Source organism: Petaurus breviceps, unplaced genomic scaffold (genome assembly GCF_028583685.1).
Source record: "Petaurus breviceps papuanus isolate PSGF00001 unplaced genomic scaffold, PetGlider_PUasm1.0 37, whole genome shotgun sequence".
Lineage (NCBI taxonomy): Eukaryota > Metazoa > Chordata > Mammalia > Diprotodontia > Petauridae > Petaurus > Petaurus breviceps.
Genome location: NW_027186296.1, coordinates 75,903,800 through 75,926,147, shown reverse-complemented (window position 1 = coordinate 75,926,147; position 22,348 = coordinate 75,903,800). Strand labels below are relative to the sequence as shown.

General features: G+C 49.8%; 1 protein-coding gene across 1 annotated transcript; it reads left to right on the top strand.

Annotated features, from left to right (window-relative positions):
- The first annotated feature begins 2,776 nt into the window (after positions 1-2,776).
- Positions 2,777-21,809, top strand: PDZD7 (PDZ domain containing 7). The gene is made up of 16 exons (XM_069098768.1): positions 2,777-3,175; positions 8,886-9,026; positions 9,424-9,598; positions 10,327-10,503; positions 10,590-10,737; positions 11,428-11,488; positions 12,392-12,814; positions 13,237-13,434; positions 14,615-14,662; positions 14,894-15,069; positions 17,469-17,560; positions 17,703-17,794; positions 17,858-17,929; positions 20,103-20,708; positions 20,865-20,965; positions 21,589-21,809. Exons 1-16 carry the CDS (start codon positions 2,977-2,979, stop codon positions 21,754-21,756), a joined length of 2,877 nt encoding a protein of 958 aa, XP_068954869.1. The 5' UTR covers positions 2,777-2,976; the 3' UTR covers positions 21,757-21,809.
- Positions 21,810-22,348: the final 539 nt, after the last annotated feature.

Sequence of the window (22,348 nt, the reverse complement as noted above, 5' to 3'; positions counted from 1 at the left end):
CCATGCCAAAAACCACTGAGAAAAGGTCCAGGCTATCCTGGTGGACCCTCAGTCACCACCTCAATGCTGCACCAATCAGAACTTGGGGGTCAGTGGGTGGGAGGAAAAGGTAGGTGGGAGGAAAAGAGGATATTAGATCAGGCTGCTCCACTCTGGGCCCACCCACCCCCTTTGCCCCTCCTCACACACACCCTGTTGGGAATCCTAGGACTGAACTGGGAAAGTCATTAGGCTGAGGGACATGAGCTGCCCTAACTCAGCAAAAGCACCCTGGGCCCAGAGCAAGACCCTCCTCCACCTCCAGCCATCCCTTCAGAAGTAGGAGCTGAGGCTGAGGGGTGAGAGGAGAGGGGTGACAGAGGAGGGAGTGCCCTCAGCAACGGAGGGTGTTAAGAGGCTCAGGTTACAGCTCCTAGTTGTTTATTTGTTTTCTACTTTTGCTGACCATTAGCCAGGAATCTGTCCTCACCCTCCCAGCTCTGTGTCCCTCCCTTAGAGTTTCTTCTGTCTCCAGTCCCCAAGTCCCTGAGCCTCACAACCAGGGCTCCTCTCTTCCCCACCCCCAATCTTTGGGATCACCTTCAAAATTCCTTCCCCAACTCTTTCTCATTCTCCCCAGAACTGTCTTCCAGAGTGCCTTCCACCCTCTGCCCCCCCTTTCTTGGTGGTACTTATCATGGAACTAAATTTATTCCCCTTCCCCAGTCCTCTCCTCACACTGAGCCTCCTTTCCCCCCAAATCACCTCCTCCTAAAGGTCTCTTCCCCTGGAATTCCCCCTTTATTTTTTTGGCACATTATTCCCAGAGTTGATAGAAGATGGAGGGTGGGAGTCTTGAGAGTTCCATAGGAATCTGACCACTCTGTTAAAACGATAAATGGACCAGGGGGCCTAGGCTGAGGCCACCCTCTGTGGACAGCTCACCTAATGTTGTCCTTTGGCCCCAGCACAAAAGTCATACTATTGTCAAGAATTCTTGGAAGACCCACTGCCTCCGGGAATTGCTGCTTCTAGCCAAGCAGGTCAGTGGGTCAGGAGGATTCCCTCTCCTCTTGGGATTTGTCCAGCTGGCCAGAAGCCCCGCCTCCGTTACCTTGGTCCATAATGGACAGAGCCTTAACCTGAATACAGATACAGATAGATACACACTCACAGCCACACACACTCCTACCCACCATAATTCCACATTCACATGCAGATACGCACACAGAAACAGATCAATAAGTAATCACAAACACAGTCACACGAAGATGCACATCAGCACACAAAGAAAACACAAAGGGAAGCTAATAGCAGTATAAGCAGGCAGCATACTACTCAGACAATAACATAGACACCTCCTCCCCCACCTGGAGAGGCACAGACCCTTGGTTTAGCCAAGTGGCATTCTTCTCCTCCACCTAAGAACAATGAGTGATAAATATCTTAGGCCCCACAAAGGACAGTTCTAAGCAGGCTGGGACCGGAGGTATGTCAGAAACAACAATGAAAACGGACACGTTTTCGAAGCATTTTAAATAAATCATCTCTATCTGATTCTCACAACAACCTTCGCTGTTGGGAAGACCCAGGTTTTTCAGATTTCCCTAAACTGACAAGGGGAAGAGAAAGTGATGGGAAGCAGAGCGCCCCGATCAGTCTGGTTTTTTTTTTGGGGGGGGGGGGGGGGGGCGCCTTTGCTTGCTTCTCCACACTCTGGAGAGTGTGCTCTGGAGCCAGCACTCAGTCGAGGCCAGACAGCCGCCCCGGGGCCTGCCTCACCCCTAGCAAACCCCGTTATGCAGGGGCGCAGAGAGGTCCGAGTAGAAGCTGGGAAAGAAAAGAGGACTGGCGGCCAAGTAAGCCAATGAGAAGCTCAGCTTGACCCAGGCTAGACCTATCCGTGCAACCCCTCCCGTGAGGGGCGGGGCTGTCAGCTGCAGGAAACCCGCAGTGCTTCTCAGTCTCAGGTGAGGCCCGCAGTAGTGGAACACTGAGCCAGGTAAGCGGAGCTAAAGAGCCAGCCTGAGGGGATACCCGGCTGAGGGAGGAGGATAATCGAGAGAGAGAAGGTGGAAATAAACTCCCCGTCCCTCCACTTGATGTGTTCCTGGAGCTCTGTGGAGAGTCTTTGTGCCTGGGTTAGGGAGTTCCCTAGTTGTTGGGGGGAGGAAGGGTTGCCTTAATCCTCCTCCCTGTAGTCCTGGGCTGGGGAAGGGGGGGGGGGGGAAGGGCGGCATAGTAGGATTGGGGTGTAGGGCTGTGGAAGAGGTCGGCCTTGGGAGAAGAACACAGGTATGGGTCCCCAAATCTCGGGGGGACGGGGCGGCGGGAAGGAGAGAAAGCTATGGAGCTGTCCCTGGTGCTGAAGCCCTCTCCCTCCCACCCCCCAAATTCTAGGGCTTCTTTTTATTGAAAATTTATCCCTTCTTTAATATTCACAAGTATTGGGGGGCAGAGTAAGAGGAGCAGTGAAATTCCCTGAGACAGTCGTCTCCCCAAAGGCCTGAAGCCAGGAGTCTCAGGTCTTTGGTCCCACCCCTTTTGGGTCCACGGGACTCTCTTCCCTAAACTCAGTATCGGGGTCCTGGATGGAGGATTACACAAGGAGGTCGAGGTGAAAGCAGGAATTGGGGGACAGAGCCGGGACTGAGATGCTTCCCGGTCCCTAAAGGCCTTGATGCCTGTCTTGGGGTGGGATGTGGGGAAGGTGACTGTAAAGGGGGCATCTGCCTTGACGGAGTAGGGCACTGCACCATCTCAGCCCTAAGATTCTACCTGTTTCGTCAGGCCTAGGATGTCCCCGCTGTGCAGATACGGTCAGAGGGAGTGAAAGGCCCTGGGGGCCTGAGACCTCGCCCCCGCCCCAAGGACTATGTCCTGGCCTGGCCCGAGGGGCCCCAAAGCCTCCAGGTCGAGGACAGCAGAGCAACACACGACCCCTGGTCCAGGGTTGAGGCTCGAGTGGATCGTGGGACCATTGAGTGACCCTCTGTCATGGACCCCCTGGGCCTGGGGGACCTGTCTTCGGGCTCACTGAGCTCACTCTCCTCCCGTGGCCACCTGGGCAGTGACACTGGCTCCGCAACGCGATACCTGCTGAGGAGACAACAGCGGCTGTTGGATGGGCCCCCCCGGGGAATCCGAGCCTCCTCACCCATGGGCAGAGTCATCCTCATCAATTCCCCCATAGAAGGTAGGGAATGTGGCTGCAGAGAAGGGAGGGGCTCAGGACTGGAAGGGGCGGGCTTGGGGGAGTGCAGCAGAGGGGAAACCATGGGTGGGCACCTGAGAGGAGAGACAGGTGGTTTTCGGCTGCTGTGCCTCAGTGCTCCTGCTCTCCTTCTGCCCCACTCCTTCCTGCTGGTGGGAGTTAGATTCCTTGAGTTCCCTCTAACATTTCCTGCTGGAAATGAGGTAGGGGTGGGGCAAAGATAGGTGCAGCCACCAACCCCTTTGTGGTAAGGCCAGTCATTCTTGTCCCTGAGAGCCTAACAAAGATATCTAGTACAGGAGAGTCTAAACAAGAGAAAGGCTCATTGGGTAGAAAAGGAAAAGGTGACCAGAGGAGTAGGGTTCCCAAGTTAGGTCAAGGGACCAGGGCATCTAAGTCCCTAGGGCCTTAGGAAAAAGTGTTCTGAGTGACTGGATATTGCAGGCACTGAAGGATAAGTATATGGGGCTGTTCCCTCCCAGCTCTAGCTCCCTCAGAATCTAAGAGCAAGGGAGTGTCTAAGTGCAAACTCTCAATCATAGAATCCCAGGTCCATTATCTGCCTGAAGCAAGATTCCTCTACAACAAACTTAATCTCATTTCTAACTGCTCCCTTTCAGGGTCTCTTCCAATCCATCCAAAGGTATTTGCTGATGACCCTGTGTGTGCTGTCTTGTGTCAGCCTATGCTTGGGGCATAGACTCCTAGGGCATAGACCCCTAGTTCCTCCCAGGGAGTTTACTTTCTGGCTGGAGCATGTCTTGACCTCACAGAATGACATCATGTTTGCTCTGAGCTAAATGAATAGATGAGTTGCTGTAGGAGTTTAAATGAAACATCAGTATAAGCTAGGTTGGGGGCTGGGGATAGTTTCCTCAAGGGAGTAAGAATAAATGTGAATCCAGAGAAGCCAGTATCATTTGGATTAGGGAAGCCCAGAAGGGAGCCCAGGGAAAGAAAACAAAAGCTTGGAGACCAGATGTTTAAGTTTTGTGTAAAGATGGGAGCCTAGATGAAGGGATCAGTATTGAAGAGGAGTACAGTTAGAAAAGTAGGCTGCAGTCAGGGCCTTGAATGCTGAAATAAAGTGCATAGGACACCTTAAATCTGGGATTTCCACCCCTGCCAGCTCAAAAAACCTAAAGGAGATCAGGTCTCAGGAAAGGGAAGGGATTTTCAACAGGCAGATCTATCCTATAGCATTACCTGTTTTCAATACTAAGAGAGAGATGAGACAAATATTTGAACATCCTGCATCCCCTTCCTCATCTTTTCTTCCTATCTGCTTCCAACTCCCTAGCTTACTTAGGCTATAGGCTCCTTGAGAATTGGGATAGTTTCATTCTTGTATATATTTGTAGCACACAGAAGATATTTAATAAATGCTTACTGATTAACTCAAGTCTATCCACTTCCACCCCCTGAGTTCCTTTGCTCTTCCTTCTCTCCTAGAAGGCCACACAGATCCCAGAAACACAGAGGCAGTCTAATTCCAGAAACACTTAGAAGCACCTGATTTCAGGAACACTCAGTTCCAGAAATGTCTTAGCTCCATTTACGCCTAATTCTATTAGGCTGCCCCAGCCACATGAAATTTTCGGTGAATCTCATTCTCTTAAGACAGGAATTCTTAACCTGGGGTCTGTGAACATTTAAAAAAAAATTATATATATAACCATATTCCAATAGAATTCGTTTGTAATCCTATGTTTTTCATTGGATTCATTTAAAAGCATTTTTATGGGAATGGCTCCATAGGTTTCACCAGACGGCCAAGGTAGTGGGGGGAGGGAGGGGGTTTGGAGTGTCCATGACACACACAAAAAAAGATGAAGAGACCTGCCATAAGAGCATCCCAAAGGTGCCTTTATCTAAAAGAATGGGGGAGAGGGGAGTCTCTACCTTTAACACAGCCTGGAATAGCAATGGCCTCCTCCACACCTCCACCTGGGCAGCTCAAATTCATGTCCCAAATTGAGTCTGTCTGGGCCTCCTCCTGCCACTGGCTGGCTCAGGCTACGGGAGTGGGAGGGGGGAAGGACCTCGGGCTCTAAGCGCGATCACACCCCGGAGGCCGCCAAGGCCAGGATTATTCCCATCTTATAGACAGCGGAAACGAGGCTCAGGGGTGGGCAGGGTCCTGCCCTGGGGGGAAGGCAGGCCATAGCTTTGCAGCTAAAGGGAGGGGGTCCCGCCTTAATCTCTTCCGTACCCCACCTCCACCCCTGATCCCAGGCCTTGGGACCCAACATCGCTTACCGGACCAGGCCAGGGCGGCCATGCTGAAGTCATGGCTCTGGATGGAAGCCTACAGCCTCAGAGCTACTTTAGTGGGGTCCTTAAAAAAAAAAAAAAGATGGCCCTAAAAAGGCCATTGCCAAGGGGGGGGGGGGGATGTCACTCTACTACCAACCCCTCTGGGCTGGGGGTCAGCTATGAGTGTGAGATCTCTACAAAAGCTCCACAGTGCCATTCGCGCACCCAGTGCCCTGGTGCCCCCTGGAGGTCATTCTGTCTCTTCCCCTTGGAGCCCCAAGGAAGGAGGGGGAGGGGCATCCTCTTTTGTTTAAAGAACCTCTTCAAAACCCAGACCGAGGCCACCTGGGCTTGGGGCCCTACGCCGAGCCTCAAACACCGATTAGTTTCTAAGTCCAGAGCCTTCCACCCCAGTACTAAGTTCTTACCCCACGCCCCTCCCCTCCTGGGACAACGCCCTGCCTCCGACCCAGAACTTCAGCCCCTCCCCCAGACTTTGAGCCTTAAACCTCACGTTCTCAATCCTGAAGCCCTCCAGCCTTAGCACCTAGAACCTACGACGAACCCTAGAGACCAGAGCCGCCCTCCCCCCACCCCAGCCTTTGGCGCTAGAACCTCCTCCAGCTCGAAGCCTAGAATCACTCTCCCTGATCTCTGAACTGAAATCTCGCCGTCTCATCTCTGAGTCTCAGATCTCAGGGCCCGGAAAAGAAAACCAGGCTTTGAGCTTTATGTTCTCTCAATAGTGAGTCAATCTCTGAGTCTAGAATCAAGTCAGCTAGCACTTATTAAGCACCAGGTGCGTGCCAGGCACCGTGCTAAGCACTGGAGATGCAGAGAAAGGCAAAAAGCAAACAGCCCCAGGTCTCAAAGAGTTTACAGCCTAATGGGGCATCAGCAAGCCAGCTGGAAATAATCAATGCAAGAAAGGCACTGGAATTAAGGGGGGGTTGAAAAAGGCTCCTTATAGAAAGTGGGACTTTACCTAAGATTTGGAGGAAGTCAAGGAAGCCAGAGGGGATGAGCAGCACTTCCTCTACAGTTAAGCTTGGAACCTGAGGGCCTAGAACCTAGAACCCCCACCCAATCTTTGAGCCTGGAACCCAGGAAGGAAGGATGCATGGATGGATTTATTAAGTGCCTACTGATGTTCTAGGCACTGTGCTAAGTGCTTTATAAATATTATCTCATTTGATTCTCACAACAACCCTAGAAGAAAGAGACAGACACAATAATCAAAGCAGAGGTAAGAGAGCAAGTATGGATATAGAGACAGAAAAATCCAAATCTCAACCTATACACCTCTGTGTGGATATCTCCCTGGCTCCTCAAAATCATGTCCCAAACTGAACTTTTCAATGATTTGTCTCCCTAGCTCAGAACTTTAGGCTTGTCCCAGAACCAGGTTTGGAGGAGAGCCCATCTGTGGTTTGGGATTAGGGCAGTGGATCAAAAATTAATTCCCCCCAGATGGTGTTAAAACAGCTCCCTGAAGGAACCAAAATCATTTAAGACTTGGTTTTCCCCTGAGGTCTCCAGGTGTATCCCTGAGATACACCCAACAAGTGGTCATTTAGCCTTTTTAATTTTTTAAAGACATCTAGGAAGAGGGAACCTAATACCCTCCCAAGGCAGCCCATTCTATTTTTGGATGACTGATTCTTAGGAAGTTTTTCCTTACTTCAAAATCTAAATCTATCTCCCAATGTTCCTAGTCCTGCCTTCTTGAGCTAAACAGTGAGTACATCTAATCCCTCTTCAGTGTGACAGCCCTTCAGAAACCTGAAGGCAGCTCTCCTATCCTTCCCTACATCTTATCTTATCCTGTCTAAACATCCCCAGCTTCTTTGACCCATCTTCATATGACCATAAGCTTAAGGCCCTTCACCAATCTGGTTGCCTTCTTCTGAGACATTCTCCATTTTATGAATGTCCTTATTCAGATGTGGTCCCACAAAACTCTAGCTGTGATCTGACCAGTAAGACTTATCACCAATTCTAGACTCCCTCCATTAATTCAGTGTAAAATTACATTAACATTTTGACTACCATGTCATACTGCTGACCAGTATTGAGCCTTATCAAGCAGTACCCTTAAACCCCCAGATCTTTTTCAGATCTGCTCTCTAGTTGTGCTTGTAAATTGTGCTTGTAAAATTGATTATTTGAACCCAAATATAAGGCTTTATATTAATTGCAATAAAATTTCATCTTGTTAAGTTCAGCCCCAAAGTGATCCTGGGAATTTTATTGTCATCAACTTTATGTTATTTTTTTTTGTTCCTTATCCCAAAATTCTGGAATTCTTGGCCAAAGTTTATTGCAATCTAATGTCACCTGCCAAATCATAGATAATTATGGTCTAAGCCTTTTTTGTGTGGCATCATGAATCCCATTGGCATTCTAATGGAAACTATTGACCCCTTCTCAGAATAATGTTTTCAAATGAACAAAATAAACACATGGGATTACAAAGGAAATTAAGTGTATTGAAATACAGTTATTAAAATATAAAAAATGAAAACACTGTGGACTTCAGGTTAAGAACCCCTGGTGTGGGAGAAGGAACAGTAGAATGCATGTCTAAAATCATCCTCCCTGCACCCTCTGGAGCCGACAAAAATTTCTTCCATATGACAATCCTCCAAATATCTGAAAAGTGTTGTCATATCCTCCCCTTTCATCCCTAAGCCTTCACTTCTATTCTCCAAGCTAACCATTCATAGCCCCTTCAGCAAATATACATATGACATGGTTCTGAATGACCTCTTCTTCCATCATCTCTACAGGGCTAGACACAAGGTTTAATATATGGGGGCTTTTTATAAAAGAATGTGTAAAAAGAAAAAGAGAGAGAATTCTTTTATCTTTCAAATGGAATCTTGAGGTATCATGTCATAGGTATAATCATGGCACCCTCTCTGGCTTATCAAATAAAAATAATAGTCATTAAGTAATAATGGTAAGCTTTGGTTAATACTTTATATGTATCACATATGTGTACTATATATAAACAAATATATATCACATATATCACAAACACTTTACACATATATTATCCATATTTGAGCCTAACAATAACTCTGTGAGGTAGGTACTATGGCTATTTACAGATGAAACAGACTTTGAGAAATTAAGTGATTTGCCTGATGTCACACAGTAAGGGTCAAAGGTGGGATTTCAACTCAATTCTTTTTTGACTTCAAGCTCAATATTCTTTCTCTACTGTACCATGTTTGCTCCCATAACCATAGACATCTTATACTAGAAGGGATTTTACAGGTTGTCGCATCTTCAGGAAAAGGGCCTCTCACTGCAGTAGGGGAAGAAGGATGGTATGTGATATCTTATTGTGCTTATATGAAAATAAAAAGTTTGGAATTCTCTCTGGGAAGGTGAGTGTCCACAATGCCAGCTCATCCTTCTTTGCCTTCAGCCAACAGTGATGAGAGTGACATCATCAATGCAGTCACTGTGGAAAAGAGCCCAGCAGGAAAGTTGGGCTTCAGTGTCCGTGGGGGCTCAGAGCATGGCCTGGGCATCTTTGTCAGCAAAGTGGAGGAAGGGAGCAGTGCAGGTGAGTTTCTGCCATATCCTCCGGGTCCTGGGGAGGAGAAAGGAGAGAAACTGGGCTCTGCTCTCAAGGAGCTCATAATCTGAATAAGGAGATAAAACCCTGTCCTCAGAGTCTTTGATCAAAAAGAGGAGACACTGAGTGGGAAGATAAAGTCCAGGCCTCAAGTATCCCAAAGTGGAAAGAATTGGTAGACAAGACTCTACTCTTAGAAAGCCCATGCTCTAAAATAAGAGACTGCTATCCTCAGAGAGACCCAGGTTTGGAGGAAAGAGACTGGATCTGAGTGGGGAATCACCTTTCTGCCTTTGAGGAGCCCCTGTCTGAAGGGGGAGACAGGATGAATTAAGAGTTTCCAAGTTGTGTAGGGAAGAACTCAGCTTGTCCGGCACCATTGCAGAGAGAGCTGGGCTCCGAGTGGGAGACAAAATCACAGAAGTGAATGGGCTTAGCCTGGAGAGTACCACTATGAGCAGTGCTGTGAAGGTGCTGACGGGGAGCAGCCGACTGAGCATGATGGTGAGGCGGATGGGCCGTGTGCCTGGGATCAAGTTCTCTAAGGAGAAGACCACGTGGTGAGGGCTCCATCTAGCTTACCTGCCCTTTCTCTGGGATGGGGCCTCTGGGGAAAAAGGAAGGGGAGGAGGGTGAGACTTAGGTTGGGATCCTGAGAGGAAGGCCTATACTTTGGTAGAGCTCTGTAAGGAGCCTGGAAAGTATACATGTGGCCATAGACTAGTTACTGCAGCCTGGGGAAAGAGTGACTCAGGGGGCTGAGGGAGCACCTGAATCCAAGATGGTGATAGGAACCCCTCTCTCCCTCCTGGGCCTGTTATCCTGTCCTGTGCCTTCTTCTCCCTATGCTTCCTACATCCCCCCTTTTTCTTCTCAGAGATTGCTGTTCTTCTCCTGCTCTTCTTAGACTCTTTCTTCCTGTCTGTGTTCCTTGGGCAAGCCTTTGGTGAGTGAGCCTGACCATCTCTGCGACATATTGGGAACAGAGACCTCATCCTTTCTTTTCCTGAAGACTCTCCTTCCCCATCTCTTTGTCCCAAAATGATGCTTGCTCTCTTGGGGGCTTTTTAATGCATCTCTGGGGGAAGCCTAGTTGGGAAAAGGGCTACTATTTCCCCTAACCCTTGCTCAGTGAAATATGAGAGGTATCCAAGTCTGGGGAAGGGTTGGTAGGGAGCTGTGGCCTGGGGATGGGGAGCATTGACATGCTAGAAGGCTCACCCCACCTCCTAGTCCATGTTGTTAGTGAATGATGCCCCACTCTCTTGGTTGGTCTGCTGGGTACTAGGGTGGATGTGGTCAATCGAAGGCTAGTGGTGGAGAAATGCAGTTCAACACTCTCAGACTGCAGCTCAGATGATGGAGTTAGGCGCATTGTGCACCTGTACACGACCTCTGATGACTTCTGCCTTGGTTTCAATATCCGAGGGGGCAGAGAATTTGGTCTGGGAATCTATGTCTCCAAGTGAGTAGATGTGATGGGCGATGGGGAATAGGGGCTGGGAGGAGGCCCTTGGGTGGAGGTATTCTGACTGATGTCCCTGGTGTCAGAGTGGACCACGGTGGACTGGCTGAAGAGAATGGCATCAAAGTAGGAGACCAGGTCCTGGCAGCCAACGGAGTGAAGTTTGACCACATCAGTCACAGCCAAGCTGTGGAGGTGCTGAAGGGCCAGACACACATCATGCTGACCATAAAGGTAGTCCCTCACCATAAGGTTGTCATAGACCCCTAGGACCCTGGGATTGAAGGCAGAAATGGTAGCTACTAGGTTAGGAAGCATAGAACTTTCTAAAAGTAGCAAGTATAAGCTCTAAACAAGGCAGCCAACTTTATCAGAGAGAGTAAGCCCTAGTTTTTCAGTGGAAGGAGGAACTTTGTATCTCAGAGTAGTGGGGGGAACAGGATGACTTCTGGAGAGAACTAGGCCTGGGGTCAAGGAGGAGATTGCTCCCTGGGGCCATTACATGGGTAGTGAAAGGAAAAAGAGGCTGTAGGTCTTCTAGATTTGATTTGGGGGTGGGAGGGTGGGAAGGGAAGCAATTGGAGATAAATGACTTATTCCGGATCACATAACTAGTAAGTGTCTGAGACCGGATTTGAACTACTGATTCCAGGGCCAGTGCTTTATCCATTGTACCACAGCAATGCCCTGCTAGATTTGATTTTAAGAGATCAACCAGGGAGTTGTGATCATTAACCAGTTCTTGGGTCATTTTCTTCCCATTGCTTAAGATACCCTACCCTTATCTCCATTTCTCAATTCCCCAATTCCCTGTCCTCCACCCCCACTCCCACACTGATCCTCCAATTTCCCTCCCATCCCCATCCCTAATGTATTCCTCTCTATTCCTCTCCCTTCTTCTCCCTTTTTCCCCATTTCCTTCAGGAGACAGGAAGGTATCCAGCCTACAAAGAGATGGTGTCTGAGTATTGCTGGCTGGACCAATGTAAGATGATCTGAAGGCAGAATGGGTCAGACTCCATGGGCCTCTGTGTGTGTCTGGGGATGGGGTGGAGGGACCTCCCCACAGCCCAGGTGTCTTCAGCTTAACCCAGAAGCTTGCCTTCCCTCCAAGAATCCCTACCTCCCAGCCACTCAGCAGGGGTCCAGGGTATCTTTGAACCTCCTTGGAAGGAGTTTGACACTTTAAACTCAGTCCCTAACTCTACCAGCTCTCAGAACCATGCCCCTTAGGAAAGCTTAGATTCAAGGAAGAGCAGGGCCTTAGAAGGACCACAGTTGGGGTTTTTTGGTGCCATGGACACGGCTGGCAGTGCCTGCCCTCTGGGAGCTCACATTCTACTGGGGGAGACTGCAACTATGTACAAACAAGCTATCTCCCAGGGAAGGCACCGGGGGAGGAGGACTGGGAAAGGCTTCTTATAGAAACTGGAACTCTAGTTAAGACTTAAGGGAAACCAGAAGACAGAGATGAGCAGGGAGAGAGTTCCAGGTGTGAAAGCCCTCATCTGCAATAATAATTAAGCTTGCAATTAATCACGTGGCACTAAGAGCTTTTTGTCATTTGAACCTCACAAGTACCCTACGAGGTAGGTAGTGTAAGTATCATCACATATAGTCCAATCCCCTCACTTTTCAGCTGTGGAAAGCGTCCAAGATAGAAATCAACTTGCCCAAAGTCACCCAGGGAATCAGTGGAGGACCTGGGACTAAAACCCAGGTGTTCTGACTCCCAGATCATAGCTTTCCTACCACACTGCTTCCAACTTGGCTGGTCCCCTCCTACACTCAACAGGGATCTTAGAAAGCCGGGAGGAAGTAGATGGGACTTCTAGGGAGCGACTCCTGTCCATCTCCCTAGACTGACCTAGGCCCTGCCTCTTCATAGTGAACAATGGGCCCCTGCAGCAGCTGTCACAGACATCGGAGAGTAGTTCAGCTGTGTCCTCCTACTCCTCCAGCACCCCCTACAGTTCTGGCTCTGGCTCCAGCTGCCTCCCCTTGGATATGGTGGACGTTGGCCTATCCACAGAGGAGCTAGTTGGGCCAGGGTCCAGGGGCTGGGGACGGGCAGACACAGCCATCCAGACTGAGCCAGAAGTCAGCGGGATAGTGGAGACATGGTGCAGTGTCCGGCCTACGGTTATCCTCAGAGACACAGCCATCCGATCAGATGGGCCCCTCCTTGCCCGAAGATCCGGCTCATGCCTTGACACCGCACTGTCTGAGTCCCCCAAAACAGCCCTACTCCTGGCTCTCAGCAGGCCTCGGCCACCCATCACTCGCTCCCAGAGCTACCTGACCTTATGGGGTATGTTGGGAATGGGTGTGTCTTATTCTTCTTACCCAGTCTGAATCCTCTACAATAGCTTCTAACTCCTTCCCTATCCCAGGTCCTGGGTCCCCATGCCTGGCTCTGCTCTTGCAGTCTTTGACTAGGTCTCATCCTATTTCCATTATCATATTATGTCTCCTCCTCCACCTCCACATAAGTCTATCCAAGTTACCCTAAGCTAATTTCCCAAGGAGAGTTAGGTTGGAGAAGAAGAGAAAAAAGGGTACCTAGATGCCATTTCTCCTACAGTGAGATCTCTGGATGAAAGCTGGTAGACTCTGCTCCCTTTCTCTCATCCCCTTCTGATGGACCCCATCCCCCTCCTAGACCATCTCCACCCTCCCCTGTTAACTCCCCCTCCCACCCCAGCCCTCTAGCCTCCTGTCTCCTACACCCAGAGGAGAAAAAACAGCGACGGAAGGAGAAGTCGGGGTCGCCCCCAGAGAAGGGTGCCCTGCAGCGCTCTAAGACACTTATGAACCTCTTCTTCAAGGGGGGGAAGAGTGGGCGGCCAGCAGGAGATGGCAAGAATGAGGCTTCGATGCTAGAGAATGAGACTACCTCCAGGTTCCGTTCACATCTGGAAGGAGAGAAAGGTAAGACATAGAAAAATTTTGATAGAGACAGGCCCCTCACTTTACCCTTCACAGTATAATCGACTGGTTTAATTGACCTTTACTATCCTCAGTGAAATGAGTCTGGCTAGCCTTCCCAGGTGGTGGGGAGCAAGGTTACCCTAGAACTCTTTTTCTTAAGACAGGCTAACTGAGTTTTAGAGAGAGGAGGGCAAGGTGGGAGGGTCTGTGTTCTAGTATGAACACTTCCTTCCCCTGGGGAAGCCAGAGTGAGGGATAGACCTGGTGTGGTGGTGGTGGTGGGGGTGTGTGTGTGTGTCTGTGTGTGGGTGGGTGTGTTTGTGTGTGGGTGTCTGTGGGTGTGGGTGTGGGGGGAGTGTTGGGGGGGGTTGTGTGTGTGTGTGACAATGGGGACAACAATAGTACCTATATCTCAAAGGGCAATTATGGGGATCAAAAGAGATATTGTTTGTAAAGTGTTCAGCACAGTGCCTGACACATGAATTTTTCTTCCTTTTCTTTCCTCCTAATAATAGCTGACATTTAGGGAATGGTAGTGTAAAACTGGGTTTATTTCACTGAAGACAGTGAGCTTCATGGGGAAACTAGGGATCATGCCCCTAGGAAAGAGTCTGAGTCTTCTTAGCCTGACATTTAAGGCCTCCTAGAAGGCCCTAGACTTCTCTCATTCTAGCCTAATTTCCCGAATGGAAACTCTTCCTCTTCACCTTCCAGGCATATTCTGGCACCCTTGTTCATATGCTTCTCCCCACCTAAAATATTTTCCATGCTCCTTTCCAAATTCTGTCAGTTGTATAAGGCCTGGTTCAAGTGCCAGGTAGTCCATGGAGCCCTTCCTAGAGCGCTGTAGCCCCCACTGATCTCTCTTTCGTCTGAGCTTCGATAGCCTGCCTGCCAGTCCTCAGCCATCCAGTTTATTGCTGTTATAGCAACACTGTACCCTGTCTTATTTTCCACTGCTCAGTGTGTGTTAGTTGTCTCCCCAGCCAGGCTGTGAACTTTCAGGGCTGGGAGACTTTCTTCAATCTCTCCTGTCTCTTCCTCCTTTCCATCTCTCCGCCCTAGTCTCTCCCACACTCAATGTCACCATGGCCAGGGCCTGGCACAGGAGAAGAGGTGGTCAGTAGGTACTTGCTGACTTGATTCAGTCATGAGGCTGGAACTCAGCTCTCTTCCACAGGGGGATCAGGACCTGTGCAGAAGTTTGTTACCTGGAAACTGAGAAGGGGTAAGTTCCCCCTGGCAGTGTTGGGGTTTGGTTCTCAGAGAACATAATGTGTGTCCTGGGTTGGGTTCAAGGTATGGGGAGGGGGCCAGTGTGCGTGTGGTTTGGGGGAGAATGGTGTCTATAAGAGTAAGGTCTTCAAACCCTATCTGCATAATTATCAAGAAATTTCATTCCTTGTTGGATCCTGGTTCCCTAACTATGGGTCCTTCTCACTCCCATCTCCAACCCTAGACAGAGAGAGAGCCCATACCATGCTCTTCCCTGGATCAGAGGGACATTCCCGCCAACTTTCCAATGGAGAGAAACGGATTCAGGCATGGGAGAGTCGTCTCCCCCTCATACAGGATCTGGCTCGGCGTCTTCTGACTGATGATGAGGTCCTGGCTGTCACTCGTCACTGTACCCGGGTAGGCCTCCCCCTGGCTCCCTCTTCCACCTTGACCTTTCCTCTCCCACCATTAAACCCCTAATATCTATTCATTTAGAAGAGTAGCTTAGTGGGGGAGAGCTGGTCTTAAGAATCAGGAAGACTTGTACTCAAATCTCACTTCCCATATTTATTAGCTTTGTAACCACAAACAATCCTTTCACCTCTGGGAGACTAATTTCCTCATCTGTGAGTAGGGATAATAATAGAAACAATCTCAAAAAGGCGTCAAAATCACGAAGATCCATATCAAGTGTTTTGTAAACCTTGTTATATAAATGATCATCATTCCCTTAAGTACCCCAGTACCCTAGTAGGGGAGGGCATCACATGCTCTAGCTGTCACTTCCCTGCCTTCAGAAGCCCTTCTATCCATACTGGAGGAGATGATGTTGGGTGGGGATGGCCAATTAACCAACAAAGTATCTATTAAATGTCTACTATGTACTAGGTACTGTACTAGGTACTCAAGATATAAAAATTCCTTGCTCTCAAGGAATTTACATTCTAGTGGGAAACAAAATATTCATAGATAGATATAGAGCATATTAAAAATGCCCACTGATTGGGAAAGAGGTAGAGATGAGGAGAGGGGGCCTTCCAGGCAAGAGGCACAGCCCATGCCTTTACACAGAGGCAGAAGATGTAATATCTTATATGAAAAACAGCAAGCATGCCAATTTGGCTTGGAGTCTGTGTAAGGGGGAGTAATTCATAATTGGCTTGAAAAGGCTGGAGGCAGATTGTGAAGGGCTCTAAATGGCAAACAGAGGAGTTTGTGAGTGGTTAAACAAAAGCAGGAATCTATCAGCCAAATGTTTGAGGGTATCCCTCCCTGAGGAAAACAGCCCTTTCTTTAGAAGATAATGTATAACCTTGGGCAAGTTATTTAACCCCAATTGCCCTCCGAAAGGAAAAAAAAAAAAGATAATGTACAATTTTGGTTGGACAAGGCCTTTGTTTTACAGAGGGGGAAAATGAAGTTCAAAGAAGCTTCCAATTTTGTCAAAGCTTTTCAGGGGGACAAATCATCATAGCATAGAACTAAAGGACAACTGCACTAGAAAAAGCCTTTGAGACCATCTCATCCAACACATTTGTTTAATAGATGGAGGAATGGCAGCTCAGAACCTCTGTGATATTAGCAAAATGTAGATGACACCTAGAACAGGACATGATCTTAGGCAAGTAGCTCTCCTTCTCTGGGCTTGTTTTGTCCTCTGCAAATTAAGGGCTTTCTTCCGGCTCTAAACCCTCTGGTTCTATGTCTGTGAGGCAAGAGAAGACCCTGTGGATGGCAATATTGATGCAGTTTATGTATGTATAAGTGTCTGTGGTACGTGTCTGGGTGTATGTGGTGTAAGGGTCAAGGAAGGAGAAACTTCCTAACAATTACAACTATTCCAAAGTGGAATGGTATCTCTTGGGAGATACCAGATGCCCCTTACCGAGGGTCTTCTGGAAAAGGCTGAACAGCCACTTGTCAAAGGGTGATGTGAGGAAGTAAGGAGAGGAGATTGTTTCATTCCTTATATTTTATATGGTACAGTGTCTGGCACGTAGGAGGGATTTAATAAGTGCTTGTTGATGGGTGGGTAATGGAGAGAGGACTCCTTTCTACCTCCAGTCTCAGGTGGTCCTAGAAGGACGGTAAGGTACCTTCCAAGTCTAAGGCTGTATCTCTGCACTGTGTTGTGAGTGTGTGCTTCCGTCTGTGGATGTGTGTGTCCATGCACGTCACGCTCTGGACACCAGGGGGCGCACTCCCGCGCTGCTCCTTATCTGTGTGTCACACTGTGGACACCAGGTGGAGCTGTAGTCCACGTCATTGGATGGCTGCACTAGGCACTCTGGGGAGCTCAGCCTGCGTGTGGCCGTAGACCCCGAGCCTCACCTGGCAGATGCTGGAGGTCCTCCCTTCTCCCACCACCAGCTTCACCCTTCGCTCTGACCAGGAGTTCCCAGACGATGACTTCATCTCCAAGACTCCCAGCCCACCGCCTGCCTGTCTCTGACCAGTGTCCACCTCTAGACAGAGTCCAGGATTTAAATAGAAACAAAGTGACTTTGGAGCAAGCCCCGAGGCGGCCAGATAGCCCAGGGAAGGCTGCTGTCTGCAGCAGCTCGCAGCTCCCGCAGCCCCTTCTCTCTCGCTCCTAGGTTGAGCCAGAACACTGGGCTCCTCCCTCCCCTCTTCTTAGCCCAAGCCGTCCTGTCCGTGTCTCCGCCCTGGCAGGAAATGTTACCAGCACCAAGGATAGCAGGAGCAGCCTCGAGGGCATGCTCTAAGGTTCTGGATCCCCAACCTTCTTAAGCCCCCATCCTGCATACAGACCAGAAGGCCTTTCATTGTCTGACCTTTAGTCATTGTGTTTGCAGTATGTCCATGAGGGCGGGGTGGAGGACCTGGTGCGGCCGCTGCTGGCCATCCTGGACCGGCCAGAGAAACTGCTGCTGCTTCGGGACATCAGGTATGGGCACCAAGAGGAGGGCATCCAGGAGGATCTATCATGTCACACACACACACACACACACACACACACACACACACACACACACACCTGGAGCTGAAACCTTCTGACCACTACCCCCTTCCTTTCCTGCACCCTCCAGGAGTGCAGTGACCCCTGGAGACCTCAGCAAATTTGACAGCCTAGTGATGCCCATGGAGCTTGAAGCCTATGAAGTTCTCAGAAGCCGAGCAGGTGTGTGTGGGGGGAGGGGGGGCCTTGGGCCAGTGAGATCACTGATCATCTGATTCCCCACAGTGAGGCCCCCAGCTCTTCGACCCACCCGGCAGGACACACCACCCAAGCGCCACCTCATCACACCTGTGCCTGGTTAGTGTCTGAAGCAAGAAGTGGGGGAGGGAAGAAGAGAAAAGAAAGTAGTATGCCAGAGGCCGAGACTCTGACTTCCAGGCAGAGAATACTTTATGGGTTATGGATAGGTGGGTAGGGAATGATTCTGCCCCAGAGTGGAGGAAGAAGGGGGAGGTTTGGATTTTCAAACCATGTTTTTTACTGGTTTCACATAAACACAGGTTGTGTTCTTCTGGCTCTATGTAAATACTAAAGGATAGGGAAAGGGTGATTTCAGTTGTACCTAAATTAGCTTGGGGGTGGTAGTGGTAAGAGGTGGGAATCTTAGAGTTTCAGAATTTGAAGAGCCATTAGCTGGCATCTAGCTCCATCCATACCTGAGCAGAAATCTCTGCTACAATATCTATAAGTGCAGCCTTGGATTGGCTCCAGATGATAGGTCTAAATGTTCCTCCCAGTATGAATTGTGTTCACTGGAATGCCACATTCTCATCCCTAGGTTGAGTGCAGTCTCTCCCTATACATAGACTTTCTCAGGGTTTACCATTGAAGCTTACCATCTAAGCCCTGCTTGCTAAACTGTTATGTCCATCTGACAGGTGCTGTGCCTTTCTGTCAGTCAGATCTGGCCTTCCAAGCACTGTATATATGAATGTATGCATGTATGTATATGTAAATGCACACATATATGTAGTGTGTCTATAGATGGCATTAGAGATACAGAAACAAAAGAACTTGTCTGAGCTCAAAAGCTCACATTCAGTTGGGAGAGATCCCACATGTGAATAGGATATATTTGTAATCATTCGAAGAGGAAGAGGGCACTCCCAGCTGTTGAGAATCAGAGTAGAAATGGCACATCAGCTGGGCTTTGAAAGAAGTTGGGACTTCTAAGAGGCACAAGTGTGGGGAAGAGTCCATTCTAGGCAAGGAGGAGAGCCTGGGCAAAAACATGTTGGTGAGGGCTGGAATGTCATGGACAAGGAAATGCTGCTAGGTCAAATACCAAGAAGGGCAATGACACACAATAAGCTGGACAGGTCAGCTAGAGCTAGATTTCGATGAAAAAAGCCAAGTTAAAGAATTTCTCTTTTATCCTAGAGCAGGGGTGTGGAACCTTTAGCCTTGAGGCCACATGTGGCTCTCTAGCTCTTTAATCGCAGCCCTTTGACTGAATCCAAACTTCACAGAACTTTTAGCCTCGAGACCATTGTCCTAGAGACCATAAGGGAACCACTCAAGTTTCTTGGATTGGGGAACAACATCATCAAACTTGTAATTTAGGAAGATATTCTTGGCAGCCCTGTGGAGGAGGGATTAGAGAGGGGGGGAGACTGTAAGGAGGGGATCCAGTCAACAATAATACCTAGCATTTATACAGGTAGCTTTGCAAATACACACTGTCTTGCTTGTACAAATATTAGCTTATTCTATTCCCAACATCCCTGGGAGGTAAGTGGCATTTGGTATTATCTCCATTTTATAGATGATGAAAATGGGACAGAGGTTAAGTGACTTGCCCAGAGTCACACAGCAAGTAAGTGTCTAAGGTCAGACCCAGTGATCTATCCATTGAACCACCTAGCAGTTATTGCAATAATGTCTGTGAAAGATGATGAAGGCTGAGAGAGACCAACAGCAGGAAATCCTTTCCCCATTCCTTCCTGCTTTTGGCCTGTCAGCTCCCAGGTGCTCAGGTGCAGGGCTCAGACTGGTCATTTGTAGACTCTCCTCAAGGCTGATTTCATAAACCCAAAAGTCTAGTTTCAGTAAATCCTACACAAATATAGGTGCTTCATTTTAGTAGGCCCTATACAAAAAGTCATTGTGGTTCAGAAGAAAGGACCCTGGGTTTGGAATTGAAGGACTGGAATTCTGAGATTCTGCTACTTATCTAGGTAGTACCTTTGTGACCCTGGGCAGTCACTATAACGCTTTGTGCCTCAGTTTCCTCATCTATAAAATGAGGGTGTTTGAACAGAATAGTCTGAGGTCTCTTTCTGCGCTTTACCATCCTAAGGGCTGGGAACTGGTGTACCGAGGTCCTAGGAAACAGAGTCAGGGTGAGAGGGGGGGCGAAGGGGAGAGTTGAGTACTTTAGGGATTTTTCCTTAGTGACCTTTGCCACCAAAAAGGGGGCCAGTAATGAAGGCTAGGGAGGGTGGGGATGACCCCCATCTTTTCTCAACAGATAGCCGGGGAGGTTTCTACCTGCTCCCTGTGAATGGCTTCACCGAGGAGGAGGATGAAGAGGAGGCAGCCGTGGGTGCGCTGGGCGAGGGGCTGGCTGGGGTGCAGGTCTCACCGCCGGTGGACACCCAGGGTCCCCCGGCTCCAGCTGCTGCCCCTCGCTGTTCGCACAAGCCCTTCCCCCCGCTGCGGGACGTTCCCGTGGACGCCTTCTCCTGCCTGGGCCGCCGCAGCGCGTCCCCCCCGCCGCCTCCCCGGCCGCCCCCGGTAGCCCCTCGACCCCCGCGGCCCAACTGGCTGCTAAGCGAGCCCCCGGGGCGGGCTCGTGAGGATGCCCGACGCAGCCGGAGTCGGGGTCGCAGCCGCAGCCGCGGCAAGTCCCCAGGCAGCAGGCGCTCCTCGTCCCCGGCTCCCGGGACCGGGCGCTACACCAAGTCCCGCCGCCCCCGGCTTCCCCTCCCCGCACCCCTCCCCAGACCCAGCGCGCAGGTGATCGCTGGGGACCCTGACCAGCCTGGAGGCACCCGGGAGCAAGAGACACCTCGGGAAGGTCATGGAGAAGGGGAGCTCAGGACCGTCACTCTCTCCAAGCTCCGACAGTCCCTGGGTGAGTTGGGCAGTGGGAGAGGTCGCTGAGGGGCGGGGGGGGGGGGGGGGGAACAGAAGCACGGTGGGGGTGGACTCCCCAGCTTTGAGAACCTGCTAGCCACGATGCCCTGGAGGGGAGTTTGGGGGAGTCTCTGACCTCATGCCCCACTCCCAGGAATTAGCATTTCCGGGGGGATCGAGTCCAAGGTGCAGCCCATGGTGAAGATTGAGAAGATCTTTCCTGGAGGGGCAGCCTTCCTCAGTGGGGCTCTGCAGGTATTGGCAAAATCCATCCATGGGGAGGCATTCCAACCTCAGTCCTAAATATGGCCCATCCATTGTGGGGAGGGGTGGCAGGGACTAGAGGACAAAGAGTCTTTGGGGCCAAGGGGATTAGATGTAATCAGAAGTGACCAAGTGGAAAGCAGACTAGATGTGACTTCAAAGGGCCTAGCTCACCTATTTACAAGTCACATCACCTCTGGGGGCTTCAGTTCCCTCATATATAAAAATGAAGAGGTTGGACAAGAGGACTTAAGATCCCTTTCACTTCTAAGTCCAATGATGCTATGACTAAGCAGAATGGGGTGGGAGTGGGAGGGAGAATTGTCTTGGGTGGAGCAAAAACACCCCCCCACACACACACACACACATACACCAGTCCTGGCACAAAGGGACCATTGTCTATGTCTTACCACCCCCCTACACAGCAAGAAAAAAAAAAACACAGAACAAAAATCCCATTGTCAATGTTGCCCCCCCACACACACACACAAACTTCCCTTGGATACTTCCCCCTAACTCCTCCTCCAGTCTGATTGGGAAGTGGGGTGAGAGGCCAGAGCCCCAGAGAGGGGACTGCAGTAAGAAGGGAGCTAAGGCTGTGACCTCTCCATCAGGCTGGTTTTGAGCTTGTGTCTGTGGATGGGGAGAGCCTCCAACAGGTGACTCACCAGCGAGCTGTGGACACCATCCGAAGGGCCTATCGAAACAAGGCTCGGGAGCCCATGGAGATAGTGGTCAGGGTCCCCCACCCTTGGCCTTCAGCACCTTCCACAGTCTCTTAGCCCCAGGTCACAGTCCTTCAATGACCTCCTGGTTCAGACTCCCTGATCCTCCCAAGTAAGTTAACAGAGAGATCAGGGTCATTCCCTAACACTTCGAAAATTTCCTGGATGACCACAACTGCTTTCCTTAACCCATCTTATCCCAGAGCCTCTTATCTCTCAGAAACAGGGCAGGAGATCTGTGGTCTGGACTGAAACTGAACTATGGTGCTACTAACCAGCCTTCCCTATCCTTACCGACCCCCTCCTGCCCCCCACCCCCCCACCCCATTCCTCCCTAGTACCAACAGAGCCTCAAGACTTCACTTATTGCAGGGGTCACATAAGGCTGAGAATAGACGTTAGGGGTGAGGGTTCCCTGCTGTCTGGTCTCTCCCAGATAGGACCCTCCAGGCTTCTTCAGGTGAGAGAGGAACAGGAGCCATCTCATCCATCCCCCTGCTTCTGGCCATTACTTAGTTAAGGGTTAAGAATGCAAGGGGAGAACTGCCCTGGTATCTCAGGCTCTGTAAATTCCATTCAAGTCATGCTCCATTAGGACTTCCAAGCCTTTTTCTACTGGACTTATAGGAGGACTTCCCAAAACCAGGGT

What these genes read in the sequence shown, in the direction of transcription:
- PDZD7 (XM_069098768.1), top strand. Translation starts at nt 2,977, where the DNA reads ATGGACCCCCTGGGCCTGGGGGACCTGTCTTCGGGCTCACTGAGCTCA. An exon ending in TCTAAGGAGAAGACCACGTG is followed by an intron (nt 9,599 to 10,326) that starts GTGAGGGCTCCA and finishes GCTGGGTACTAG; the next exon opens with GGTGGATGTGGTCAATCGAA. An exon ending in CCTCATCACACCTGTGCCTG is followed by an intron (nt 17,930 to 20,102) that starts GTTAGTGTCTGA and finishes TTTTCTCAACAG; the next exon opens with ATAGCCGGGGAGGTTTCTAC.